The sequence below is a fragment of the Mercenaria mercenaria genome, chromosome 9, assembly GCF_021730395.1.
Source record: "Mercenaria mercenaria strain notata chromosome 9, MADL_Memer_1, whole genome shotgun sequence".
Classification (NCBI taxonomy): Eukaryota; Metazoa; Mollusca; class Bivalvia; order Venerida; family Veneridae; genus Mercenaria; species Mercenaria mercenaria.
The window spans coordinates 40744640-40769515 of NC_069369.1; the positions used below are offsets into that span (position 1 = coordinate 40744640).

At 37.9% G+C, this 24876-nt stretch overlaps 2 protein-coding genes across 7 annotated transcripts in view; one reads left to right on the top strand and one right to left on the bottom strand.

The window, feature by feature from the left end:
- LOC123546977 (protein MAK16 homolog) overlaps positions 1 to 17054 on the bottom strand; it is a 47130-nt gene extending 30076 nt beyond the window's left edge. Inside the window, exons 1-3 of the mRNA XM_045333686.2 lie at positions 16929 to 17054; positions 11434 to 11480; positions 3199 to 3308 (exon numbers count right to left, since the gene is read on the bottom strand). Of these exons, the coding sequence (XP_045189621.1) occupies positions 3199 to 3308; positions 11434 to 11480; positions 16929 to 16943 (172 nt within the window). The 5' untranslated portion in view covers positions 16944 to 17054. The remainder of the gene's footprint in view (positions 1 to 3198; positions 3309 to 11433; positions 11481 to 16928) is intronic.
- A 151-nt stretch (positions 17055 to 17205) lies between these two features.
- LOC123546976 (lymphocyte cytosolic protein 2-like) overlaps positions 17206 to 24876 on the top strand; it is a 212788-nt gene continuing 205117 nt past the window's right edge. For 4 of the 6 annotated variants that reach the window (XM_045333676.2, XM_045333678.2, XM_045333681.2 and 1 more), the window contains exon 1: positions 17206 to 17404. In XM_045333676.2, coding sequence (XP_045189611.2) covers positions 17321 to 17404 — 84 coding nt within the window. In that variant the 5' untranslated portion in view covers positions 17206 to 17320. The remainder of the gene's footprint in view (positions 17405 to 24876) is intronic. The other 2 variants (XM_045333677.2, XM_045333682.2) reach the window with 1 other exon arrangement.

A 24876-nucleotide genomic window follows, 5' to 3' on the forward strand; every position in this document is an offset into this window, starting at 1 on the left:
AGAAATGTCAATGTCAAGATTTAACATAGCTTTTAGACACTAAGAAATGTCGAGACTTAACTTAGCCTTCAGACACTTAAGAAATGTTGAGACTTAACTTAGCCTTCAAACACTTAAGAAATGTGAAGACTTAACTTGGCTTTTAGAAACTAAGAAATATTAAGTCTTAACTAAGCTTTCAAACACTTAAGAAATGTCATGACTTAAGATAGCCTTCAAACACTTATGAAATGTCAAGACTTAAATTAGCCTTCAAACACTTAAAATATGTCAAGACTTAACTTAGCTATTAGACACTAAGAAATGTCAAGACTTAACTAAGCTTTCAATTACTTAAGAAATGTCAAGACTTAACTTAGCTTTTAGACACTAAGAAATGTCAAGACTTAACTTAGCCAGGGCTTGGGCTAGGGAGCGACTTGAGCGAAATAGTCGCTTTGTAGCTCCCCACTTCGCTCTAATCTAACATCAAAGCGAAATTCAAGTCGCCCGATTTTTTTTATCCACACTCCTCCAGTTATCCGCTATCGGCCTGTTGACACTTGACTGGAATACACGATGGCATAATTTAAGCTCCGCCTACTTCAGATTACGGAGAAGTGCGAAGGTGACACCTGAGTTGATAAACAAAGCAGTAGGGATTTATATTACGTAAGCTTACACATTCTGTTTTGACCATTAGAAAGTATCTTACCGTGTTTGGCTCCAGTAATTTCCTTAATCCACTTAATTTTACTCGTATTTTTCAAAACCCAAACTTAAGAAACACAATAATATATCACTGACACTTTCTGTGACTAAAATAACGTAACTGAAATTTACGCAAATTTTTGACACCTGCCATCAGAAACTGGGTTAAACCTGTTTGACAACTGTTTCTTTTAATGTGTGCCGACACCAGCGTATCAAAGAGAGACCAGCAGATCAAAGAAGATGTGTATTCCGTGTGATGTCATGGTGATGTCACTGCTATTGACATGTATTTAATTCACATTATTACTTGTTATTTAAAGTGACTGACTTTGAGCTTTGAGTGCATTAGCATTGGGAGCTTGATTTATTTTTTTTTCTGCTGATATGGAATTAACTTTTTTTAATTGTATTCATATTTAAAGGGTTTTCTTGGTTTGGACAATCATTGCAAGAGTGAAAAAAAACTTGATTTTGCAGTTTAATCACATTAGATTCACAAGGTTAAAAATGATAAGAAAACAGAATCACTGACATTTTCAGTGAATTTGTTATTTACTTTAAATTAATAGACTTTGTAAACAAAGACAGGGAATAATAAAAATAGTAACGTTATATTAAGCATATTTAGTTCCTTTTTCAGCTTGCATGTCATGGTGCTAAAATCTTTCCACGTTTTCCCTAAAACCTCGCCACTTCTCCCTAAAATCTCTCCACTTCTCCCTAATCTTACCTGAGGGAGAAGTGACTTCTCCCTAAAATGTTAGCCTAGCTTAAGCCCTGTTAGCCTTCAAACACTTATGAAATGTCAAAACTTAACTTAGCTTTTAGACACTAAGAAATGTCAAGACTTTACTTAGCCTTTAGACACAAAGAAATGTCAAGACTTAACTTAGCCTTTAGACACTTAATAAATGTCAAGACTTTACTTAGCTTTCAGACAATAAGAAATGTCAAGACTTAACATAGCCTTTAGACACTTAAGAATGTCAACATGAAAATAGTCTGACTTTAGAAACTTAGTTCAACAAGAGCTCATCGAGTAAAAAAAGCCCCCCTTGATGCATTCAGTAATTGCACAAGGATCAGAAATTATTTGGTCACTTTGCACTGGATGTTTGACGTACTGACCTCAAATCGATTATTATGGGTCACCGACCAATCATAAGTAAACTCTGTATCAAATGTGATCTTAGACCAAAGCATTCTCCAGTTATCTGGCAAAAAAAAGTTCTACTGTTCTGGGTCAATGTGATCTTGACCTCTGACCTACTGACCTCAAAATCAATAGGGGTCATCTGCTGGTCATGACCATCCTCCCAATTAAGTTTCATGATCCTAGGCCTAAGCATTCTCAAGTTATAGTCCGGAAACTGTGCAATTGTTCCGGGTCACTGTGTCCTTGACCTTTGGCAGACTGACCTCAAAATCAATAGGGGTCATCAGCTGGCCATGACCATCCTCCCCTATATCAACTTTCATGATCTTCAGTTATCATCTGGAAACCATTTAACACTGTGACCTTGACCTATGACCTACTGACCTCAAAATCTATAGGGGTCATTTGATGGTCACAGCCAACCTCCCTATCAACTTTCCTGATCCTAGGCCCAAGCATTCTTGAGTTATCATCCAGAAACCTTTTAACTGTTCCTGGTCACTATGACCTTGACCTTTGACCAACTGATCTAAAAATCAATAGGGGTCATCTTCTGGTCATGACCAACCTCCCTATCAACTTTCATCATACTAGGCACAAGTGTTCATGAGTTATCCAGTTAACTGTTCCGGGTCACTGTGACCTTGACCTTTACCCAACTGACCTCAAAATCATTAGGGGTCATCTCTGCACCTCCCTATCAAATTTCATGATCATAGGCCCAAGTGTTCTTGAGTTATCATCCAGAAACCGTTTAATTGTTCAAGGTCACTGTAACCTTGAACTTTGACCAACTAGCCTCAAAATCAATAGGGGTCATCTCCTGGTCATGAACAACCTCCCTATTAGCTTTCATGATCCTAGGCCCAAGCATTCTTGAGTTATCATTCAGAAACCAATTGGTCTACAGACCGACCAATGTAACAACCCACATACCGACCAACAGACATCTGCAAAACAATATACCCACCTTCTTTGAAGGGGGGCATAATAAAATAAGCATGATATGTAAGTTGCAAAAATGTCAACTCCTAACAGACATTACACAACAAAGAAATGGAATATTTATAATATTTTAGCTGTAAGCAGAAACAAGCTGGAACTAATGTTTTCACACTAACATGAAAATATATTTTATTTTAAGTAAAGACATATTCAGTTAGAACATTATGTGATGTTGAGGTTCCAATTTACCATGGCAATATAATTATTTCTACCTAAAAAGAACAATTTCACATCTCGCAGTTCCAAAAGCCCAAGCACTACAATGTACATTAACATAGTTTAACTCAAATATACAAATAATGAGTTTGTGCTACAAACAAGAGAAAAGTCTGTAAATATCTTACCATTTTCCTCCCTAACAGTGGCATATTGACTGTTAGCAAGGGGACAAGACGATCTGTTACACAGCCCTGTCAAGCTGTACTCATTCCGACAAAATTTCTGTGTCTTTGCTCTATAAAATATCAATGAACATAGTAAATAATGGTTCGAAGGTCCACACACTTTTATAGTAACAATTGAGGCTAAAAGAAGTTTATACTTTTTTAGAATATTATATTTCATATCCTTTATGAGAACCCATTTCTTATGTGTGAACAGCAGTGTGTATCTTATCTTTATTTTGTTCACATATATGTTTGTGATAGCCATGGTTATACCCACTTCTAAAAATATTAGGATGTAGTGTCAAATTCACTGCTACCAGTCTATTCAGTAACTATCTGATTGTCAGTAAATGTATAGATGTCAAACTATGTCAGCAATAAGGAGTTCATAAAAAAGAAGTGAAGGTCAAACCTTATTCTTTATGGTCAAAGGTCAAATTAATGCAAAAATCACAAAAAAATGCATATTTGAAACTAGCTTTTGTTGTTAAAAACAGTTTGTTATAGTAAGTCACAGATCTTTATTTATGTAATGTGTATACGAGTATCAGACAAGATCAGCAATGTAGATCTTATTGCAAAGTCAAGGTCAACCCTCATAATTGTCAGTCAAAAGTTCATTTTTGTGCAAAAAACTGAAACATTGTAAGTTTACATTTTTCTTCTTTGTTAAAAATGTCTTATCATTATTAGTCACTGATACTGATTCATTTAACGTTGTGTGTCTGGCAAAGTCAGAAATACAGGTCTAATCCCAAAAGTTAAAGGCAAAGCTAATATCAAAGGTCATATTTGTTTGAAGAAAAAAGGTCTTTATGAAATGAAATTTTATCATTTAAATACTTTTATCATAATATGTTACTTCTGTAATCAAACAGTGACTAAACTGGTATATATGAACATTACCCTGCTCCCAAATATTTTCAGAAGTGAATATAAGCACCCCTTTCACAAACAAATGTTAACATAATATAAATAGGCACAACTTTTGACATTTAACAAATGGGTTTTCATAGAGGATATGTATAGCATCATGCTCCTAAATCTGTTGGATAATACACCAGTTTCTATCCGATTTATTTTCAATAACCAATTGCATAACTTCTCACTGACAAAGCTAACAAAGTTCCATCTAGCACAAATTAGCCCTTGTTTATTCCTTCTCAGGCTGTGCACTGCACAAGGCGTTAGCCCTGGCCGGCTTCCATACCACCACGTGGTTGCTGTGTGAGCATGCGTCCCTTTCAGTTTAGTCCGACAACACACAATTTGTCTCTTATATTTATACAGATTGTTCAAATACATCAATTACCTGAGCAAAATATAAATTCCTTGTACAAACCACAAGTAATAAACAATAAAAATATTTCTCTTAAATTATAGATAGTCAATCAAGTCACACCCTATGATAGAGCTCAAGAGCTGTGTATTGAAATGGAAAAAATCGATAGGATACGTATTGCAATATTAAAAGAAGGATCAATACACTATACGTATTGGTTAAAGGTCAGTAATTCAAATCCTTCTTTGTTTCATATAAAAAACGACAACTTCATGTCATCTTTACGTATCTTTAGAGAACATCACTTTTTCCTACACCAATTTTTCATGAAAGTTCTATCACAAATTAACGCAAAAATGAAAAGAAAATAGGGGGTTGAATAGTTCCTAGTGAAATGCCAGTCAGTTGTGGTCTGCTACCCTATAAATGGCGCATATATGCTCTCCTCCGCACAATAAACACCTACTTCCGGTTTCGATCTGCAAAACTTGCCATGTGGGTTGTATGAACATGAAAACCGTCTCATTTCATGCAGAATGTATTCTAGTAGCGAAAAAGTGTGATTAAAGCACTTGTTCTACACAAATTTGCGCAGAAAATGGGAAAATTAGGATCTATTTATTATGGACTTCTTTCGACTACACCACGGAAGCACATTTTCGACCGAATTACTGACCTTATTCCTATAAGAAATGTTTCTTATCAAATTTCACACCATTTTCATATCTATTTCCAAGAAAGATGTAATACCAAACATATTGTCAAGTTTCATTGTGAAATTTCAAGATTTTAGAGAAATACAGACATTTAATAGAAGCCACCCCCTACCCATTTACAGGGCTAAATTTTGGCCCTATGGTCCTTTTATTGCATATTTTGGTAAAAGTTTCACTTTTCTGCATCATTTTTCACTGGGATTCTGAAATATCATTCATTCCGTCATGAATAAGACCCAGAAGGATGCATTTTGTGCATTTTCTGACATTCTGGAGACAAAGTATTGGCTTTTTAATCCCAGAAATTGCTGCTGAAATAGGCGCATCTACATAAAATAAGGTCAAAATTCAAAATTTTTCAAATTTCATTATTATTTTGCATTGGAAACACTCTTTTATATCATATACAATCGATTTATGGCCATAAAGACTAATTGCGATGTGTTTCGAGAATAATCTTATTTCAGCTCTTATAGGTTAAAGGTCAGTAATTCAAATCCTTCTTTGTTTCATATAAAAAACAACAACTTCATGTCGTCTTTACGTATCTTTAGAGAACATCACTTTTTCCTACACCAATTTTTCATGAAAGTTCTATCACAAATTAACGCAAAAATGAAAAGAAAATAGGGGGTTGAATAGTTCCTAGTGAAATGCCAGTCAGTTGTGGTCTGCTACCCTATAAATGGCGCATATATGCTCTCCTCCGCGCAATAAACACCTACTTCCGGTTTCGATCTGCAAAACTTGCCATGTGGGTTGTATGAACATGAGAACCGTCTCATTTAATGCAGAATGTATTCTAGTAGTGAAAAAGTGTGATTAAAGCACTCGTTCTACACGAATTTGCGCAGAAAATGGGAAAATTAGGATCTATTTATTATGGACTTCTTTCGACTACACCACAGAAGCACATTTTTTGACTGAATTACTGACCTTATTCCTATTGATGATTCAATACAACATCTAGTAGGACCTATAACTTCAAAGCTACAACATGACGGGTCCAAAATAATTGCTTGTTTTGGGTAACATGACCATGAGAAACTGAAAATGTCTAGTTGTGTGGGCTCCTATAAAATTTGAACTTCTTCAAATTGTTGAAGAAACGTTACGGCACAATCTTTTAATCTAATACAATCATGTATCAGTCTATATTTCAGAACTATACTGGCTAGTATCCTACAACCGGATATTTTTAATATTTTTCACGATAACTCTGGAAATAAATATATCTAATGGTTGAAATTTCATGTGAACAAAACTAGGTTCTCCTCCCATCTAAAGAGCTAATTTGTTTACTTCTTAAATTAGATCAAGTACGAATTCGAGGCATGAAAGAAAGGCCACCGGATCACTTTGTTTTAAGGTCTAACAGTACCATGTTTCCGGACCATATATGAACAGCAAGTTGTCACTTTATTGATTTTCAATTTACGTTCAATATTAAATATTAAACTTTATTTTCAACCAAGAGAAAGTTGCCGTACAGTGTCTGAGTCATAGAATTGTATGAATTACCTCTCTTGAATCGAAGATTTGATCATAATCTCTCCCAACTGAATCTTTTAAAATTTAATTTTTGAAGTGGATATTTTGATATGAAAATGTGTTTTAGACTGTGTTAAAATCATGCACTAAATTATCAAAGCTATATTTCCCCGGTTTAACTGTTTACTAAACGTCTCGTCTGCTCAAATTTGCATGGGGCCTAAAGATTTAATGGCCGGACCATGATGGAAATACTGAGCATGCGCATCACGCCACTTCCAACTTCCCCCGACATGTAAACATGCTTCAGGAGTGCAGACGAAATCAAATGTAGCATTTATTGTAAAATACTTAAATTTAAACATTGTAACTTTGCTGTGTTGTTGAAAATCAAACGCCCATTTGATCATAAACAGATGAGCAAGGTTAAAGACCGAAATAAAGCATTTACGGGACTGTACGGTCTGGTGGTCGTCCAGATTTGGCGGTCGCTAGCCAGTACATCGGGAAAATGCATATATTTCTGCTTAAAGTCGTAAATTTTGACTGAGAACTTAACTCTTATTCAACGCCTTTATTAGTATACCAGATATGTAAGTTTATTTTGTTTTTACTTATTTCTTTAATTATAAAGATTGCTAAAATTAAAACAGCAACATGCGCGTTAACAACATCCGTGTAAATGGAATTCCACACAACTGAAATTACGTAGCAAGTGCACCTGAAATAGAAAACTACCGTTGTTACATATGGATTTCATTTCATTATAGCGGGTAATTTCCAGTCAGTGTGAGAACAAGCGGGTCATGATGACCCTGGATTGCTCACCTGAGTAAAATGTGTCACATGTTTCAAAATTTAATGGCAAACTGAAGCTAAAATATTAAGGTAGGTCAGTAGGTCACATTCATGGTAACTGAAAGACAGTTTTAAGATCAGTGTGCAAAACTGTACATACCATCCAAATTTCAAGGCTGTATCTTAAAAAACAAGAAAGTAGGTCAGTAGGTCAAGGTCACAGTCAAGTGATCCCTAATCGCTTGGGGTCATCAGGTAATTGTAATTAAAGTCTAGGAAATATGATCTGATAATTTTTCAAGTATTTTTTCCTATATAACCCATAATTATAACAAGTGACCCCGAGGGCGGGGCCTCTTTTCACCCCAGGGGCATAATTTGAACAAACTTGTAAGAGATCCACCAGGCAATGCTACATATCAAATATCAAAGGCCTTGGCCTTGAACTTTCAGAAAAAAAGATTTTTTTTCCATATATAAGTCTATGTTAAACTTGGTACCCCCAGGACAAGGCCTCTTTTCACCCCAGGGATATAATTTGAACAATTTTGGTAGAGAAACTCTAGGAAAAGCAACATACCAAATATCAAAAGCCTAGGCCTTGCAGTTTCAGGCAAGAAGATTTTTAAAGTGTTTTTTCCTATATAAGTCTATGTAAAACTTGAGACCCCCCGGGGCAGGGCCTCTTCATCCCAAGGGCATAATTTGAACAATTTTGGTAGAGGACCACAAGGCAATGCTACATACAAAATATATCAAAGGCCTAGGTCATGTGGTTTTAGACAAGAAGTGTGAACTTGGAACCCCCGGGGCGGGGCCTCTTTTTATCCCAGGGGCACAATTTGAACAATCTTGATAGAGGACCATAAGATGATGTCACATGCCAAATATCAAGGCTCTATGCCTTGCGGTTTTGGACAAGAAGATTTTTTAAGTTTTTCCTTTTGGTTGCCATGGCAACCAGAGTTCTGCATGGAATTTAATTCTTTGAACAATTTTGAAAGGGGACCACCTAAGGATCATTCCAGTTTGGTGTAATTCTGCCCTGTGGTTTTCAGGAAGAAGATTTTTTAAGAAAATGTTGACGGACGCACAACGGACATTGAGCGGTCACAAAAGCTCACCATGAGCCTTCGGCTCAGGTGAGCTAATAAAAATAAAAAGCCAATGAAAAGCAAGACTTTCTTAAATCACGGTCTTGATTTTACATGAGGCGTTGTGCTTGTCAGTGGATGTCTTTGAACTTAGCTGTCAAAACAAAAAGAGGTTTACGCAATGACTGAATTGGGATATAATGGCGGCCTGAGGTGACAAAATTGTACTTTTCTTTTAATTTCTCAGAATATTTTATTGTAAAGTGATAAAAAATGAAGAAGTTTGATTATTGATTTTTTTTGTTAAAAGCTATGAATATATGTCTACACATGATTCGTGTATCGGTGTAACCTAAAACTCAACAGAGCTCAGATAGTTTGTGCAATTAGAACGGTTCTCCTGATTTCTGTGAATTAGTAACGTAGTCCTGATATTTCTAATAGTTCGATCTACCAGATATTTTGTGAATTAGTAATTAGTTCCAGATAACAGACTTTAAATAAGCAGAACATGAACTCATAACTTTAGACCAGAAATTCAAGATTTCTTTACCTGAACGCGTTGAGCATTCGAAAGGTGGCTATAATTTTCTTGTTTGTGAAAAATCATTGATGGACCATTCGTCTTCTTGTGTATTATTCCCAGTGGTTATTGTTTAATATGGATCGTAAAAAGCGTTTTGTAAAAATTCAAAGCCCATCTGTAAATCTACAGTCGATTTTTTGGTATTATTTTGTATGAATGCAGATGAAAATGTTTTTTTAACACCTAGACTTGACACAGTGAACAGGATCTCACCGATAAAACTAAGTAACTCACATGGAAGTCATTAGATTTACAATATACATTACAGTCGTTCTTATCATAGTGGACCAAAAAGTGTACATATTCAAATTAAGCCACGGTAGCAATTTTTTATAAAATTGTTTTTGCTCTCGTACATGGTGACAATTAATAAAAGTGCAATGTAACAACCGCGCTAATTGTCTGAACACAAGTGTAGTTAAAGATAATTTGATCACTTTAATTCCACTTTCGGATAATCTGCAAGTACCTAGAAGTAGGGAGACTTAAATTAGCTTCGGCTGTATGTTTCGTGTATTCCACATCATCTGAACAGTGGCAAATTTGTCAACAGTAGGTAGCGTTGATTACGCATGGGCAGACATCTATCGGCCGTCTTCTTTGAATATACATACTGTTTACATGTGTACAGTACGACCCATTTTAAAAAAATTTATTGATCTGCCACATTTTGAAAAATTCGTACCCAAACCCCATAAAAATTTTAATAGAAAATACTCCTTATATGGAGCTTCTGATTCAACTACAAATACGGTAGACCAGCTCTATAAATATGCAATCGTTTTATACCACATTATTGACAATGACTAATTGTTTTGGAGCAATTTATGTGCATTTTGTTAAAACAACATGTTTTCTATATTTCTATGATTAGTTAGTAACTATTCCAATTTCTAATACTAAAGTATTAGGATAGTTTTTCAGAAATATCAATTCTTTAATTGAAACTTGATTCCTAAAAATATAAACTTTTTTTTACCACAACTTGCGTACAGATGTCTTGGCTCCGACTTACCCAATTATGTAGCCGACAACCGTCCAATCATACCTACAAAATCTCTTGTACTAAATAATGTGACATCATTTTCAAAACAAAAGAAAGGACCTGGTAATGTCAATCTGTATCAATGCTACCAATTTCTGAATGTTATATCTGGCCGTTTTCAACTATTCATAATGACTTACACTCAAGCCGGTCAGATATTTACAACGTGTAGTCAGCACGTGATATAACTGGCACTCAAACAAAACCTTGATTGGATTTTTCTCACTTTAAGCGGTGTTCTGCAATGGCTTATCTTCTTTGTTACTTAAACCTGGGCATACGTGGTTTATGAAATAGTGGAGGCGGTATAATTTTAGACTAATTATAGTTCCAACTCAATTTGTGAAAAAATCTGAAACTGTAGTTCCAGCTAAAAACCTGTATTATAAGAATGTTTTATGGATGATGGGAAAAAAGTGGTCACTGTCATGTGGTCTTTAACAAGAGGGCCATGAGTGTCCATTCGTTGCCAAAATCTGATAGAAGAAAGGTTTTCCGTACACAAGTTATTAAACATGTGACCCCAGGTCAGCCATATTAACCAAAGGGGAAATTTGAAAATCTTTGTAGGTAGCTTATGTCACATACCAAATACAAAGCTTGGCCATGGGTCTGGACACAAATTTTCGTTTTCCCTAATACAAGTGAAGTCTATATAAACCATGTGACCCCCTGGGCGGGGCCATATATGACCTCAGAGGGATAATTTGAACAAACTTTGTAGGGAAACACTAGATGATATTTCATACCAAATCTAAAAGCGCTAGGCTCAGTCAGTCAGTGGTTTTGGACTAAAAGATTTTCAAAGTTTTTCCCCATGTAAATCTATATAAACCATGTGACCCCCAGGATGGGGGATAATTTGAACAAACTTGGTAGAGGACCACAAGAGGATGCAACATACCAAATCTAAAAGCCCTTGGACCTGTGGTTCTTGATAAGAAGATTTTTTAAGTTTTTCCTTTCAGATGCCATGTCAACCAGAGTTCTGTATGGAATTCAATTCTTTGAACAATTTTAAAGAAAACCATCTTTTAAAGGAACATCCCTGTGCAGTTTCATCAAAATAGGCCTGGTGGTTTAGGAGGGGATGTTATTTAAAGGAAAGTGTGGATGGATTGACAGACGGAGAGCGAGCGGTCACAACAGCTTTGTGCTCAGGTGAGCTAAAAATGACAAACCTTGTCTTGAAGGAACAAAATGATCCATTGATGATGCTCCAGATTACCTGAAAGTAAAAAGGAAACTCTTGATAATACATCTTTTGTTTTGTTGAGTTTAAGCTATACAGACATAACTTAGGCCATATACAATAATGGCAACTTTTTAGCTTTTATTGTTGAGGAAGATTGGGCATTATTTCTTTGCAGAATAGGTCACATCAGACGGTATCTTACCAGTGATGCCACAAAGACCCTTATCAACAGTCTGGTTACTTCACGGTTTGACTACTGTAATGCCTTGTTAAGTAGTATTCCAAACAGCACACTTAACAAATTGCAACATGTCCAGATCACGGCAGTTCGCGTCATCACCAAGACACCCCGTCGCAATCATATAACACTGGTTCTGAAGGAGCTCCATTGGTTGCCAGTGAAATACAGGGTGCAGTACAAGGTTCTGGCCCACACCTTTATGGCTTTACACAATCAGTCCCCTGCCTATATTAGGGATATGATAGAAGTGTATAAACCAGTCAGAAACCTAAGATCACAAGACACTCTGTCACTGGTTATGCTGAAAACTATGATGTATGGAAATTGCAGCTTTTCGTGCACTGCTCCAAAGCTTTGGAACTCCCTTCCTGTCAACATCAGGGAAGCTGACATGCTAGCTGCTTTCAAAAGCCTGCTAAAAACCCACTTCTTTTCACAATATTTTGTTAATTGACCGATACATTGATGCTTTTTTCTACTTCTTCATAAAACGGCATTTTAAAACAGTATTTTATCCTAGGGTCACTTAAATACTTTTAAGTATGTATGTATGTTTATTTTGTTTAATCTATATGTTGACCAAGGCAAGGTGGTGGCCAGGTGTGGGTACACAGCTTCACATGTTTATAATAAATGTTCATGGAAAAGAATGAAAGAAGTTTAATGAAATGGTTGGTTTGTTATGTACAAATCTGTAGATTTTTAAACAATTAAACAGCAATAACTCTAAGGAAAATTTACCAATTAATAAAAAAAATGACAGGCATCATCGAAGTATGTTGGTTCATTTTTATTTCAAGTTTCATGAAATTCTATCAGCTTGTTACTGAGAAATGGCTGCAGACATTGATTTTTCATTAAATCAAGGGCAATAACTCTAACGGAAATTGACCAATCAGAAAAAAAAATTGACTGGCATCATCGCAGTATGTTGGTGCATGTTTATTTCAAGTTTAATGAAATTCTACCAGATAGTTTCTGAGAAATGGCTGCGGACTGACATTTTGGGGCATTTTTCATTAAATCAAGGGCAATAACCTTAGGGGAAATTGACCAATCAAAAAAAAAAACTTGACGGGCATCATCGCAGTATGTTGGTTCATGTTTATTTTAAGTTTCATGAAATTCTACCTGCTAGTTACTGAGAAATGGCTGCGGACGGACAGACGCACGGACAACGCCATTTCAATACCCCCTCCGGATTTCATTGGCGGGGAATAATAAATAATAATTATTTCAGACTGTGGTCAACACCTTGATACAGCTAACAACCCCCCCAGCACCTCCCCATATGCAAATATTTCAACGTTCTGCCTTACACAGATTTCTTAAAATCGAAACATGTACATCTCATCCCTTTTGATGATTAATTTCAATGTTGTTATATTTTCTGGTCCTTTTGGATCATGGAGTCCATTCAATACATATGTAATACAGTTACGCTAAAGCCGGTGCTAGGGTGTGTGACAGTGCTGCACATTCCATAACCTCTCATGAACAGACTCAATCAAACCAATTCTGCTATTATTCTTCTTGGTTGCATTCTATGCTTCCAAACTTTATAATAGGGAAAAGTGACCACGCCCTCTGGCGGCCAGGTTTTTAATGAATCAAAATAATTTGAACAATCTTGGTAGAGGGTCACACAAGGACCATTTGTGTAAAATTATTCTAAAATTGGACAAGCAGTTTCATACAAGTTTCCTATATATACATACTGGGAAAAGTGACCATGCCCTCTGGCGGCCATGTTTTTTGACGAATCGGTGTAATTTGAACAATCTTGGTAGAGGGTACACAATGTAGCAAAAGGACCAATTGTGTGAAATTATTTCAAAGTCGGACCTTCGGTTTAGCAGATTTTGTTTGAAATTTTTTCTATTTTTAGCTCTGGCAGTCCCTATGTGCAACCAAGCGGAACTGTTTGAAAAACTTTAGTAAAGGACCACCCAAGAAACATCATGCCCAAGTTTCATCAAAATCCATTTAGTGGTTTTGAAGGAGATGTCGTTTAAACTCAAATGTTGACAACGGACAACTTGACACACGGACAGACAGACACAGTGTGATCACAACACCTCAGGTGAGCTAAAACAAAAAAAATTTTGGATCTCGGTGAGATTTGAACCAACACCCTTCCATTCCAAAGCACAAAAATCTATTCTTTATTTCAAATATGACCCCATTTTTCTATTTTCAGCTATACTGACCTTGACCCTGATCCGAGCAACCTCAAATACATTCCCAAACTTTTGTGTTTGATAAAAGCTACCTACACACAAAGTATACTGACAATAAGTGTACCCAAACTAAAGATATTGAGTGGAAACCATTATTCTATTTTTAGTAACAGTGACCCCAAATATCATTCAAAGCTAATTTTTCAGATGAGGCCAGTTTTTTAATTTTTTTTTACTGGAATTCTGGGCAGAAAAATGTTGACAGGAGGAGGGGGGGGGGGAAAAGGCAGTAAAAGTTACTGAAACAACAGACGATAAGCGATCACTTCAAATGTGTTGCCTGAAAGGATTTTAACATTACTTTAATATGCAATTATCCTGTAATACAAAGAAAACAAGAGGGCCATGAAGGCCCTGTATGGCTCACATGACCTATTAACCTAAAGATCATCAAGATCAACATTCTGACCAAGTTTCATTAAGATATGGTCATAAATGTAGCCTCTAAAGTGTTAACTAGCTTTTCCTTTGATTTGACCTGGTGACTAGTTTTTGACCCCACATGACCCAGATTCAAACTTGACCTAAAGATCATCAAGATTAACATTCTGATTAAGTTTCATGAAGATACAGTCATAAATATGGCCTCTAAAGTGTTAACAAGCTTTTCCTTTGATTTGACCTAGTGACTAGTGATTTATAACAGTTACCTTGACCCAAATGCAATCCCAATCTTCATCTCCTTATCATCTATATACAGGCCAAGTTTGCTGTCCATAGCTTGTTCCAAACTAAGTTGGACGCCCACCTGCCCGGTGACATACCCCAATCTAATAACTGGTTTTCTATGAAAACCTGGTTAATAAAAGGGATTTGAATTTGTGACCTTTGACCAGTGTGCCTATGGAAGTTCATTACTTCCATTCATTCTTAAACGTTTGTTTCGTCAAAGCCTACCAATTGCCGTGTGGTCTTTCCGGCACATATCGTACCCCTTTAAGTTATACGTTTTTTTCCTATAGTATACCTCTTGCTGCTATTTTCGCGTTACATCTGATCTCGCAGGATCTGATATTTGCAAGAACAACAATGTGCAGCACTCTCTACTGGAAACAGATTTGACCTTCTTTCAATGAAAGCTGATCAAGTTTCACACCCTATTTGTGTAAACGTAGGTTAATTATTTTTAAATGCCCTTGTCGATCATTTGACAAAGTAAAATCAGTAATGAACTGTGTGTTGTCAAAATATTTGACGGAATTACCCTGCCACTGTCTTACATTTCCATTGCAATAATTGTTAATGTCATACTCATGAAATTTATTTTGAAAATATAGGGGTCTGATACATTTTACACTTTCACAGGAAGCGCTTTATCAAGTTGGATGCCGTACTGCGAAATTAGAATTAACTCCCTTGGCCAAAGTTAAGGTCACATGCACCAGAAACATGATGGATTTAAAAGTAAACAAGGACTAGAAAAGTGATTTTCTGCTTGAAATAATAGTGGGGAAAAAAAAAAAAGTGGCTATTCTTACGGTCCCGTAGGAATAGCCTCACAGGCTATTCTTACGGCTCTCCCGTAAGAATAGTGAAAAGCCCGCAGGTGTCTATTCTTACGGCTCTCCTGTACAAATTATGAAAAGCCCACAGGTGGTTATTCCAAAGAGCATATAATATTTTATACTTCTTTGGTTATTCCTACAGCAGTTTTGTGTTATACATCGTACTGAATTTATTTGACTGATATAATTTCATCCAACTTCTTTACTTTTCCTGTAAGGAAATCCAGGGAAGACAAAAATGGAAGTGATTTCCCCTAGTATAACAAATTTTATTACTTCCATTTGTTACATAAACAAACACAATTTTAATACAAATCTCTTACCACGTACTCTAAACGTGTTTATTGCCATTTAATTTAGTTTTATACTTGACCTTTGTCACACATCAGCTTGACATGTTTGCATCAATTCAGACCTGCCAATTTATTTGTAACATAATGACCAAATGTGATTTCATGTCATTTCCAAAATTGGTTGAAAACAGATCAGTTTAATGACTTCAATTATAATACAAAACTGCCGTAGGAATAACCAAAATTGCTAAAACTACGGGACCGTAAGAATAGCCACTTCCAAAAGAAAAGGTTTACAAAATTCATAACAAATAATAGCAACATAATATTGTTTTTCTTTCCTTTATTCAATTACAGGATATGTACTCTTATAGACTCTTTGTTTAATATTTCACGAAATTTGGTTGTGTTAATGGCGCCGTGTTAATTTTATAGTGAGCTTGAGAATCGAGCTTTACAGTAACGCATGTGTGCTCACACTTGGTGATGGATTTGAAAAGTTTCATCGGAAGTTCTTAAAAAACGCACCCTAGCGGACAGGTGCTCAAAGGAAATACTTCTTTCCGCAGTGAATACAGAACTTCATTCAATTGCTAAAAATTATTCATCACTCGACAATAATGCAAGAAAGATTTCCAGTTGTTTGAAAAAGATATTATTTTCATTTAAAAGATCAAGTATCAGCCAGAAAATGGAAATAAAATGTCATTAATAAGCAGAAAGCCACTGGAACGCGGTAATGACGTCACCGTGACACCGTCTTCCCATAAATTTTGCAACGTATGATATTCACTGTTACAGGTATGGTGACAGTAAATGTAGACTTTTTTTAAGTGAATAGGTTCTCGCGAATTCTTTTGAGTAGTGAATAGTTTCTTTGTGACAAATAAATGGTGCATAATATTTTTAGCTAAATCCCATTTCTTTGAGCTCGCTTTGAGGCTTTGCCTTATTTCATATTAAATAATAACAAAAAAAATTAAACAAATCTTTTTGATGCTTAATTGAAGTCATCAATTATAGCTGACAAGTTTCCCCCGTGTTCTTTAGGGATCCTCTGCTATATCTGGAAGCAAAACCTCGAGATTACAAAGTTTAAAAAAGAAATAGGTCGCGAAACTATGTAAAATTGCAGATATGCTGTTAGATCAAGATTTTCATTCATTTATGACACCAAAATTTAAAAAGAAACAAATAGTTACATCATCATGCTGCATTTTTCTGTTCTTTAACGATCTTCTCTTCTAAAATTTACATTTATTTGTTGACAAATTCGGATAACACGTGAAATTTAACAAGAATCACTCAACGACTGTTAAACGAATTTTAGTGGCACTGGAATATTCTGCAAAATTATTCCCTGCATATTCCGACATCTTTCACTTTTCTTTTTATTCATAATATTATGAAAATATATCAAAATCCAATATTGCCAATATTATGTGATATTTAATTTAAATATGTTAAAAATTAAATCCGTTCAAAATAAATATTCACCAGGATGTAAACAACAAGGAAGTTTTTTTTTAATGTCATTTAAACTATTTTTACCTCAATGTCAGCTAAATTTTTGAAGATAAAGTGAGGGGAAAAGATGTCTCGGATTAAACAACCTCTACCAGAATATGCAGCTCTTATCAGATGGACCGTACAAGAGGTTATAAACTGGCTGTCTGAGGTTGGTGGAAGTATAACATTTAAAATTGTTGTTGCCATGTCATCTTATGTTCTGAACATTATGTGCTATTAATGTTTTTAGGTTCGTCTTACAAACTAGATCTTGTAGTTCTTGTATCGCGTCTTTCTTTTACAGCTTTTTTACTTTTGTTAATACATAGTCTGTTCAAAAGCACCTGGAGTGCCTATATGGCTTATGTTAATTGTATTGTTACTTGTCTTGCTGACTCAGAATAAAAATAAAATTATCGTATCTTATCAAATTATTTAATGCTTTTAATACGGTAGCAGATTTTAGGTTAGGAAGTAGCTAGGGGTCCGGTAACCGGACCTCTAGACCTGGAGTCATGAGGTCCGGTTACCAGACCTCTAGACAACCCATACAGGGCAGGCTAGAGGTCCGGTAATCAATGTGAATACTGAGAATTGCAAAGAGCAGACTATATTTTATCTACAAAAATGGGAGATGACTTCAAAAGTTTGTTCTCGTACTTTTCTCATTGTTTTGAGTTTTAAATATATTGTAAGTCACAGGAAACAGAAGTATTTAAAACTCTTTCATCCCAGGAAAAATACGATCGCGTACAATTCTCGGGACTGATAAATGAAAGTAATAAACTCAAGAAGTAAAACGAATTCAACAAATCATGAGCACAATACAAGTCGAAAGTACTAGAAATTTAAGTTCATACATGTCAAGATTCCCGGATTGTCCGGGAGTTTCCCGGATTCAGACCCAATTTCCCGGACGTACGGAAAACTTCAATATCTCCTGGAAAATCATTTTTCCATAAAAGCATATACTTCTTCTTCTTTTTATCGTTCGCGACTACACTGTCAGACCAGTAGCCTCGATGAAACTTGTGGTTTGCCGCAGATCCTAAATGCCTCCATACAATTTCTGGTGGATTGAGGTATCTATCGGCCAAGTTGCAGCTCGCTCCTGGTCATGCCTTTTACATCTCTGAAGTATATGCTCCGCAGTCTGATCTTCCTCACCACATGGACAAGTTGGCGATGATGTCAGTCTGTATTTCTTGTACATGTGAGTATTGAGCTTGTTGTGCCCTGAGCGGAGCCTGACCATCATCACTTGTTCAGACCGATCAAGGAGATGAAAAGCATCTTCCTTTATCCTTGGTCTTGTTAGTGCCTTGATGATGGTGACTTTCTCCTTGTAGCTCACAGGTTCTGTTGGTTGTTCTGACTGAGCTCCTAGCTTAGCCAGTTTGTCTGCCTCTTCATTGCCTGCAAGTCCACAATGGGATGGAATCCACTGAAGTGCTACTTTGCAGGTTATACTCAGGCTCTGCATTCTCCTGGTTAGCTGCGGAGCTTTATTGTTGATCAGAGCTTCCATGACAGACAGTGCATCTGTGAGAAAGACGACTGAGGAGCTTTCTTCTGCCGAATCTTCAACCATTGAGACGGCCTTCATGAGTGCTTCAGTCTCTGCCTTGTAATTGCTGCAGTGTTTTCCTGTGGCTGCATGTAGTGTTTCTCTCTTGCCAGATGGGTATTGAATGAAAACTCCTGCTCCTCCATCTTTGACAGCGCATGTGGCTGATCCGTCTGTATAGACATGAGTCCATGATTCCAGAGGATAGTCTTCATTGATCATAGCAAGTGTGAGGCTCTTCCGAATGCCTTCATCCTCTTGCTTCCCGCGGTCAAGACGAGGAACAGCAAGTCTCACAGTCACTGAGGACAGATCATTCGCTAGTGGGTTTATAATGTCTTCACTACCTAGGGGAGTCGTTGGTATATTCAGCTCAGTTTTGAACTCTCGGTTGAGTTTCTTTGCCTCATGTACGAAGCTGCTACGTTTGAGCCGATTCTTTGTGTAGCCATCTAGCTTGGCTTTCATGGGATGGTCTTGAAAAGACCTGAACTTCTCTGCTTAAAGCAGAACCTTTGCATGTCTTCTGTCTTGTAATGGCTGTGTGCCTGTTAGCTTCTCCATGAAGGAGATTGGTGTAGACTTTGTAGCACCTGTCATGATCCGCAATGCTTGGTTCTGGACCTTGTCTTAAGCCTGTTGGTTAGTTTTGGCAGTAGTGGACCAGGCAGTTGAGCTATACTCTAAATGGGGTCTCACTGTTCCCTGATATACTGTCTTGAGTATTTGCTCATTTGCTCCCCACGTTGTTCCAGCAAGTTTGCGCATCATGGCAAGCTTCCTATGGGCCTTCCCTTCTGCTTGACTGATGTGGGGCTTCCAGGTTAGCCGTTTGTCAAAGGTCACTCCGAGGTATTTTGCCTCGTCTGCTTCAATCAGTAAAGTATTTCCCATCTTAATTTTTCCTGCCCTCTGCTTTGACGACAGGGAGAATAGTGTGGTGGACGATTTCTCTGTATTGAATGATACACACCAATCTTCAGCCCAAGCTGAAAGCTTGTTGATGGCTTCTTGTATCCTGTATGTGGGTGTAGTGGCATGTTCTTCCTTACACCATAACACCAGATCGTCAGCATAGAGAGCAGCCTTAACTCCTTTCGGTAGTTCAGACACCAGATCATTGATGAAAAGCAAGAAGAGTGTAGGGGATAAGACTCCGCCTTGTTGGACACCATGACGCAACAGGAACTTCCTACTGCTGGCATGTTCTAAACTGACTCTTGCTGTCCTGTTGTGGAGGTATGACTTAATCCACCTCAGCATGTGACCTCCTACTCCAGTCCTCATCAGCTTGACAAGGAGGCCATCAGTCCAGACTTTGTCAAACGCCCTCTGCAGATCCATGCTGTAAGCACGACTTTCTGCTCTTGGAAGGCGTCCTCTATCTCGTGCGATAGATAAGTGGTCTGGTCCTCAGTGGAGCGGAATTGTCTGAAGCCAGCTTGTTGCGTTGCGAATAGGTTGTTAGTCTCCATGTACCACTTCAGGCGTGCATTCACAATCCTCTCCATGGTCTTTCCAACACAGCTGGTTAGGCTGATTGGGCGGTAGCTTGCAGCCTTCTTTGGATCCTTCCCTTTCTTGTGGATGGGGATCATGACTGCCTCTGTCCATATCTGTGGAAGCAGTCCTTGTGTCCAGCTGTAGTTGTAAATTTCCAGTAGTTTGCAAATTGCTTCAGTGCCTAGATGGGTCAGCATTTCATTTGTGACTCCATCTGGTCCAGGAGACTTCTTTGTCTTCAACTGCCTAAGAGCTGTCTGTAGCTCATGCAGTTTAAGACCCTGCTTCATGCATTCTGGTGTCACTTGGCTTATTTGCCTTTCCCTTTTTTCTCTTCGGGCTTCCCTTTGCCGTTCCCTGCTGATGGGGATGTTGGAAAAATCTTTGTAGTTAGAGGCAAAAGTGTTTGCTGCTTGTTTACCCGTCAACAGTTCACCATTCTCTTCCAGAATTACTGAGCCTCTTCCTGTTTCTTCATCGTTCAGCTGTCTCGTCAATCTCCACAGCTTTTGGTCATCTCTCTCTAGGTTGAGCGAGGCTGTTTTGTTTCTCCAGCTCTTCCTCTGTTCTTCCCATTTGTGCCTGAGGAACTTGGCCTTGGCTTGCTGTAGAGAGAGGTTACTTTCTTGTGAGGGATTGTTTTCTGCTTCCTCCCTGGCTTCTGATAACTTTGCCTGTAGATTCTCCAACTCATCACTCCAGTAGGGCTTATAGTCCTTTCTTGCTCCCCTTGGAATGGCGCTGTAAGCAGCCTTAAGTAACTGGCATTGAAGTCTTTGACAACCCGGTTGATGTCTCTACCTTCCACTCTGATGTCTTTACAGAGCTCATCACTCAGACTTTGGTAAAAGGTCCACCTGGCCTTCTTGTAGTTCCATCTGGGGATGTTAGGTGAAGTAGAGGCTATACGGTCCATAGTAAGTTGGACTGGTGATGGTCGCTACCTCCTAGTTGTTCAATGACTTCCTGCTTGGCATGTCCATGTATGTCATCAGTACATAAAGCAAGATCAGGGGTTGATGTTGTTCGCCAGCTTCTGGAGTAAAAAGTTGGGGGATCATCTGGCTTGTTGATGAGGTTTAGCTTGTTATCATCTTGCCAGATCTCCACTTCCTCTCCACATTTATCCAGGTGGTCATATCCCCAGCTTTGTGAGTGACTGTTAAAGTCTCCAACAATAATGAACCTGGTTTCATCAGTTGTAACTTTGTCAAGGGACAGAGCTTTGTCACTTGGAGAGTATATATTCACAAGTTTCAAGTTGAACTCGCTCTTTCTGAGGCTCAGAACTTGGAACTCAGAGTCATCCATATGCGTGTTGGTCTGGACAGCGCTGATTTTGTTCCTGACCAATGTCATGATGCCTCCTTTTCGTCTGCCAATTCTGTCACAGCGGAAACACTGGTATCCTCTGACTTTGAAGGATTTCTCTGGCTGTAGGTGAGTTTCCTGAATGCAACAGACATTGATGTCTTTCTCATGGAGGATATGCTCAAGTTCAGCTTTCTTGTTAAAGACACCCTCCGCATTCAAATGCATCAGCCTGAAAGGTTGGTGCGGATTGGTTCTTCTTCTTGGTATGTTCCTCCTTCTTCTCTTTGCATGTTGTGGATTGAAGGAGGGTCCCCCAATAGCTGTGGGTGGACTCTGTCGAGGCTCAGAGCCCGGCACTGAATCCCCCTGGAGGGACCTCAGAGATTCAGCACCACATTTTTGAATACCGGATGGCTGTGTAGTCATAGCGATATTGCATGGTGCTGTGGTTCGTTAAGAGACTGCCAATGGCCGAGCACCTCTGTCTTCAACTCTCTAGGTTTCTTTCGGGGTTACCTCACCCTTAATTCTGAGTTAAAACCCTATCCTGGGAACACAGGAGCTATTTGTCCCATAGCTGGGGGTCTGTTCATAGGCATCAGGGCGTGTCCACACACCGGTGGGCCTGGCATGCCACATGTCTGGGGGCAGACCTCCTCCGAGTCCCCTGCAGTTCTGCCTGAGGCCGCAAGGTGCTCAGTTACCGTGTGGCGCCAACTCTGAGGCACTGCAAAAGGGCTTGTCTGCAGAGAGGCTATGTACTGGCAGGGAAGACTTACGCACTTGGCTCCTTTTTCACCAGAAGGCTGAAAGCAGAAGGTGACAAGCACACAACACACAGCACACCACACTTGACGCATCAGCAGACCAATTGCCACATAAGCATATACTCTATAGTACCTTAAGTGTAATTTTGGACAGTTTTACATTCCAGTGGCTAAAGTAAAATTCCAAGCATCAAAAAACTTCCTCTTCTGAACTGCATTTTGGATATTCATCAGGTCTTTAGCTTCTTTAAGGTCCTCTCCCAACCTTTTTTTTTCAAATGGGGAGACTTTACCCAAATTTAGGGGCCAGTGGAGCTAAACATTTAACCTTTATTTGATTTCTTCTCATGAACTGGTTGATGGATCATAACCAAACTTGGTGTTTTAGCATCCTTATATTGTCCTCTCGCAGATTTATTAAAATGGGTCAGCTTTGTCCCTTTAAGGGCCAGCCAGAGCTAACAATAGAACAAGAGGACCATGATGGTCCTGAATCGCTCACCTATCCCCACATGACCCAGTGTTGAACTGAGTATGACGTCGTTATTTCTATTATTTGATATAGTGACCTAGTTTTAGAGCATGTGACCTAGATATCATCAAGATAAAAAATTCTGACCAATTTTCATGAAGATCCATTGAAAAATATTACCTCTAGAGAGGTCACAAGGTTTTCCTATTATTTGACCTAATGACCTAGTTTTTGAAGGCACGTGACCCACTTTTAAACTTGACCTAGATATCATCAAGGTGAACAATCTCACCGATTTTCATGAAGATCTCGTGAAAAATATGGCCTCTAGAGAGGTCACAAGGTTTTTTTATTTTTCAACCTACTGACCTAGTTTTTGACCGCACATGACCCAGTTACGAACTCGACCTAGATATCATCAAGCTGAACATTCTCATTAATTTTCATGAAGATCCATTGAGAAATATGGCCTCTAGAGAGGTCACAAATTTTTTTCTGTTTTCAGACCTACTGACCTAGTTTTTGACCGCACGTGACCCAGTTTCAAACTTGATCTAGAGATCATCAAGGTGAACATTCTGACCAATTTCTATGAAGATCCATTGAGAAATATGGCCTCTAGAGAGGTCACAAAGTTTTTCTATTTTTAGACCTACTGACCTAGTTTTTGACCTCACGTGACCAAGTTTCGAATTTGATCTTGATATCATCAAGGTGAAAATTCTGACCAATTTTCATGAAGATCTCTTGAAAAATATCGCCTCTAAAGAGGTCACAAGGTTTTTCTATTTTTAGATCTACTGACCTAGTTATTGACCGCACATGACCCAGTTTCGAACCTGACTTAAATATCATCAAGGTGAACATTCTGACCAATTTTCATAAAGATCCCGTGAAAAATATGGCCTCTAGAGAGGTCACAAATTTTTTTCTGTTTTCAGACCTACTGACCTAGTTTTTGACCGCACGTGACCCAGTTTCAAACTTGATCTAGAGATCATCAAGGTGAACATTCTGACCAATTTCTATGAAGATCCATTGAGAAATATGGCCTCTAGAGAGGTCACAAGGTTTTTCTATTTTTAGACCTACTGACCTAGTTTTTGACCCCACATGACCCAGTTTCGAACTGGATCTAGATATCATCAAGGTAAACATTCTGACCAATATTCATGAAGATCTCTTGAAAAATATGGCCTCTAGAGAGGTCACAAGGTTTTTCTATTTTTAGATCTATTGACCTAGTTTTTGACCCCACGTGACCCAGTTTCAAACTTGACCTAGATATCATCAAGATGAACATTCTGACCAATTTTCATGAAGATCCATTGAGAAATATGGCCTCTAGAGCGGTCACAAGGTTTTTCTATTTTTAGACCTACTGACCTAGTTTTTGACCCCACGTGACCCAGTTTCGAACTTGACCTAGATATCATCAAGATGAATATTCTGACCAACTTTCATAAAGATCCCATGAAAAATGTGACCTCTAGAGTGGTCACAAGCAAAAGTTTATGGACGGACGCACGGACGACGGACGCCACGCGATCACAAAAGCTCACCTTGTCACTTTGTGACAGGTGAGCTAAAAATGTGAAATGTCTTCTTCTTATGAACTGATGGGTCTTCATCAAACTTGGTCTGTAGCAACTTTCTATGGTCCTCCATCTAGTCTACTCAAATGGTTTAGCTCGGCTAAGCTTTGAGGGACCAACAGTGCTGAAATAGAAAAAAAAAACTTCAAATAACCTCTTCTTATGAAACTATTGATGATCTTCACCAATCTTGGTCTATAGCATCCTTGTATGGTCCTCTACTAAGTTTGTTCAAATGGTTCTGCTTGGTCCCTTTTAGGAAAAAACAAAAAAAAACTTTAAATGACTTCTCATCAATCTTTATATGATTCAGCTTGGCCCTGTTTAGGGGCTGCCAGAGCTAAAAGAATTAGCTTAAATGACCACTTGATCTTCACCAAATTTATGGTCTCAAACTGGAATGAAAACTCTTCCAGATTTAAC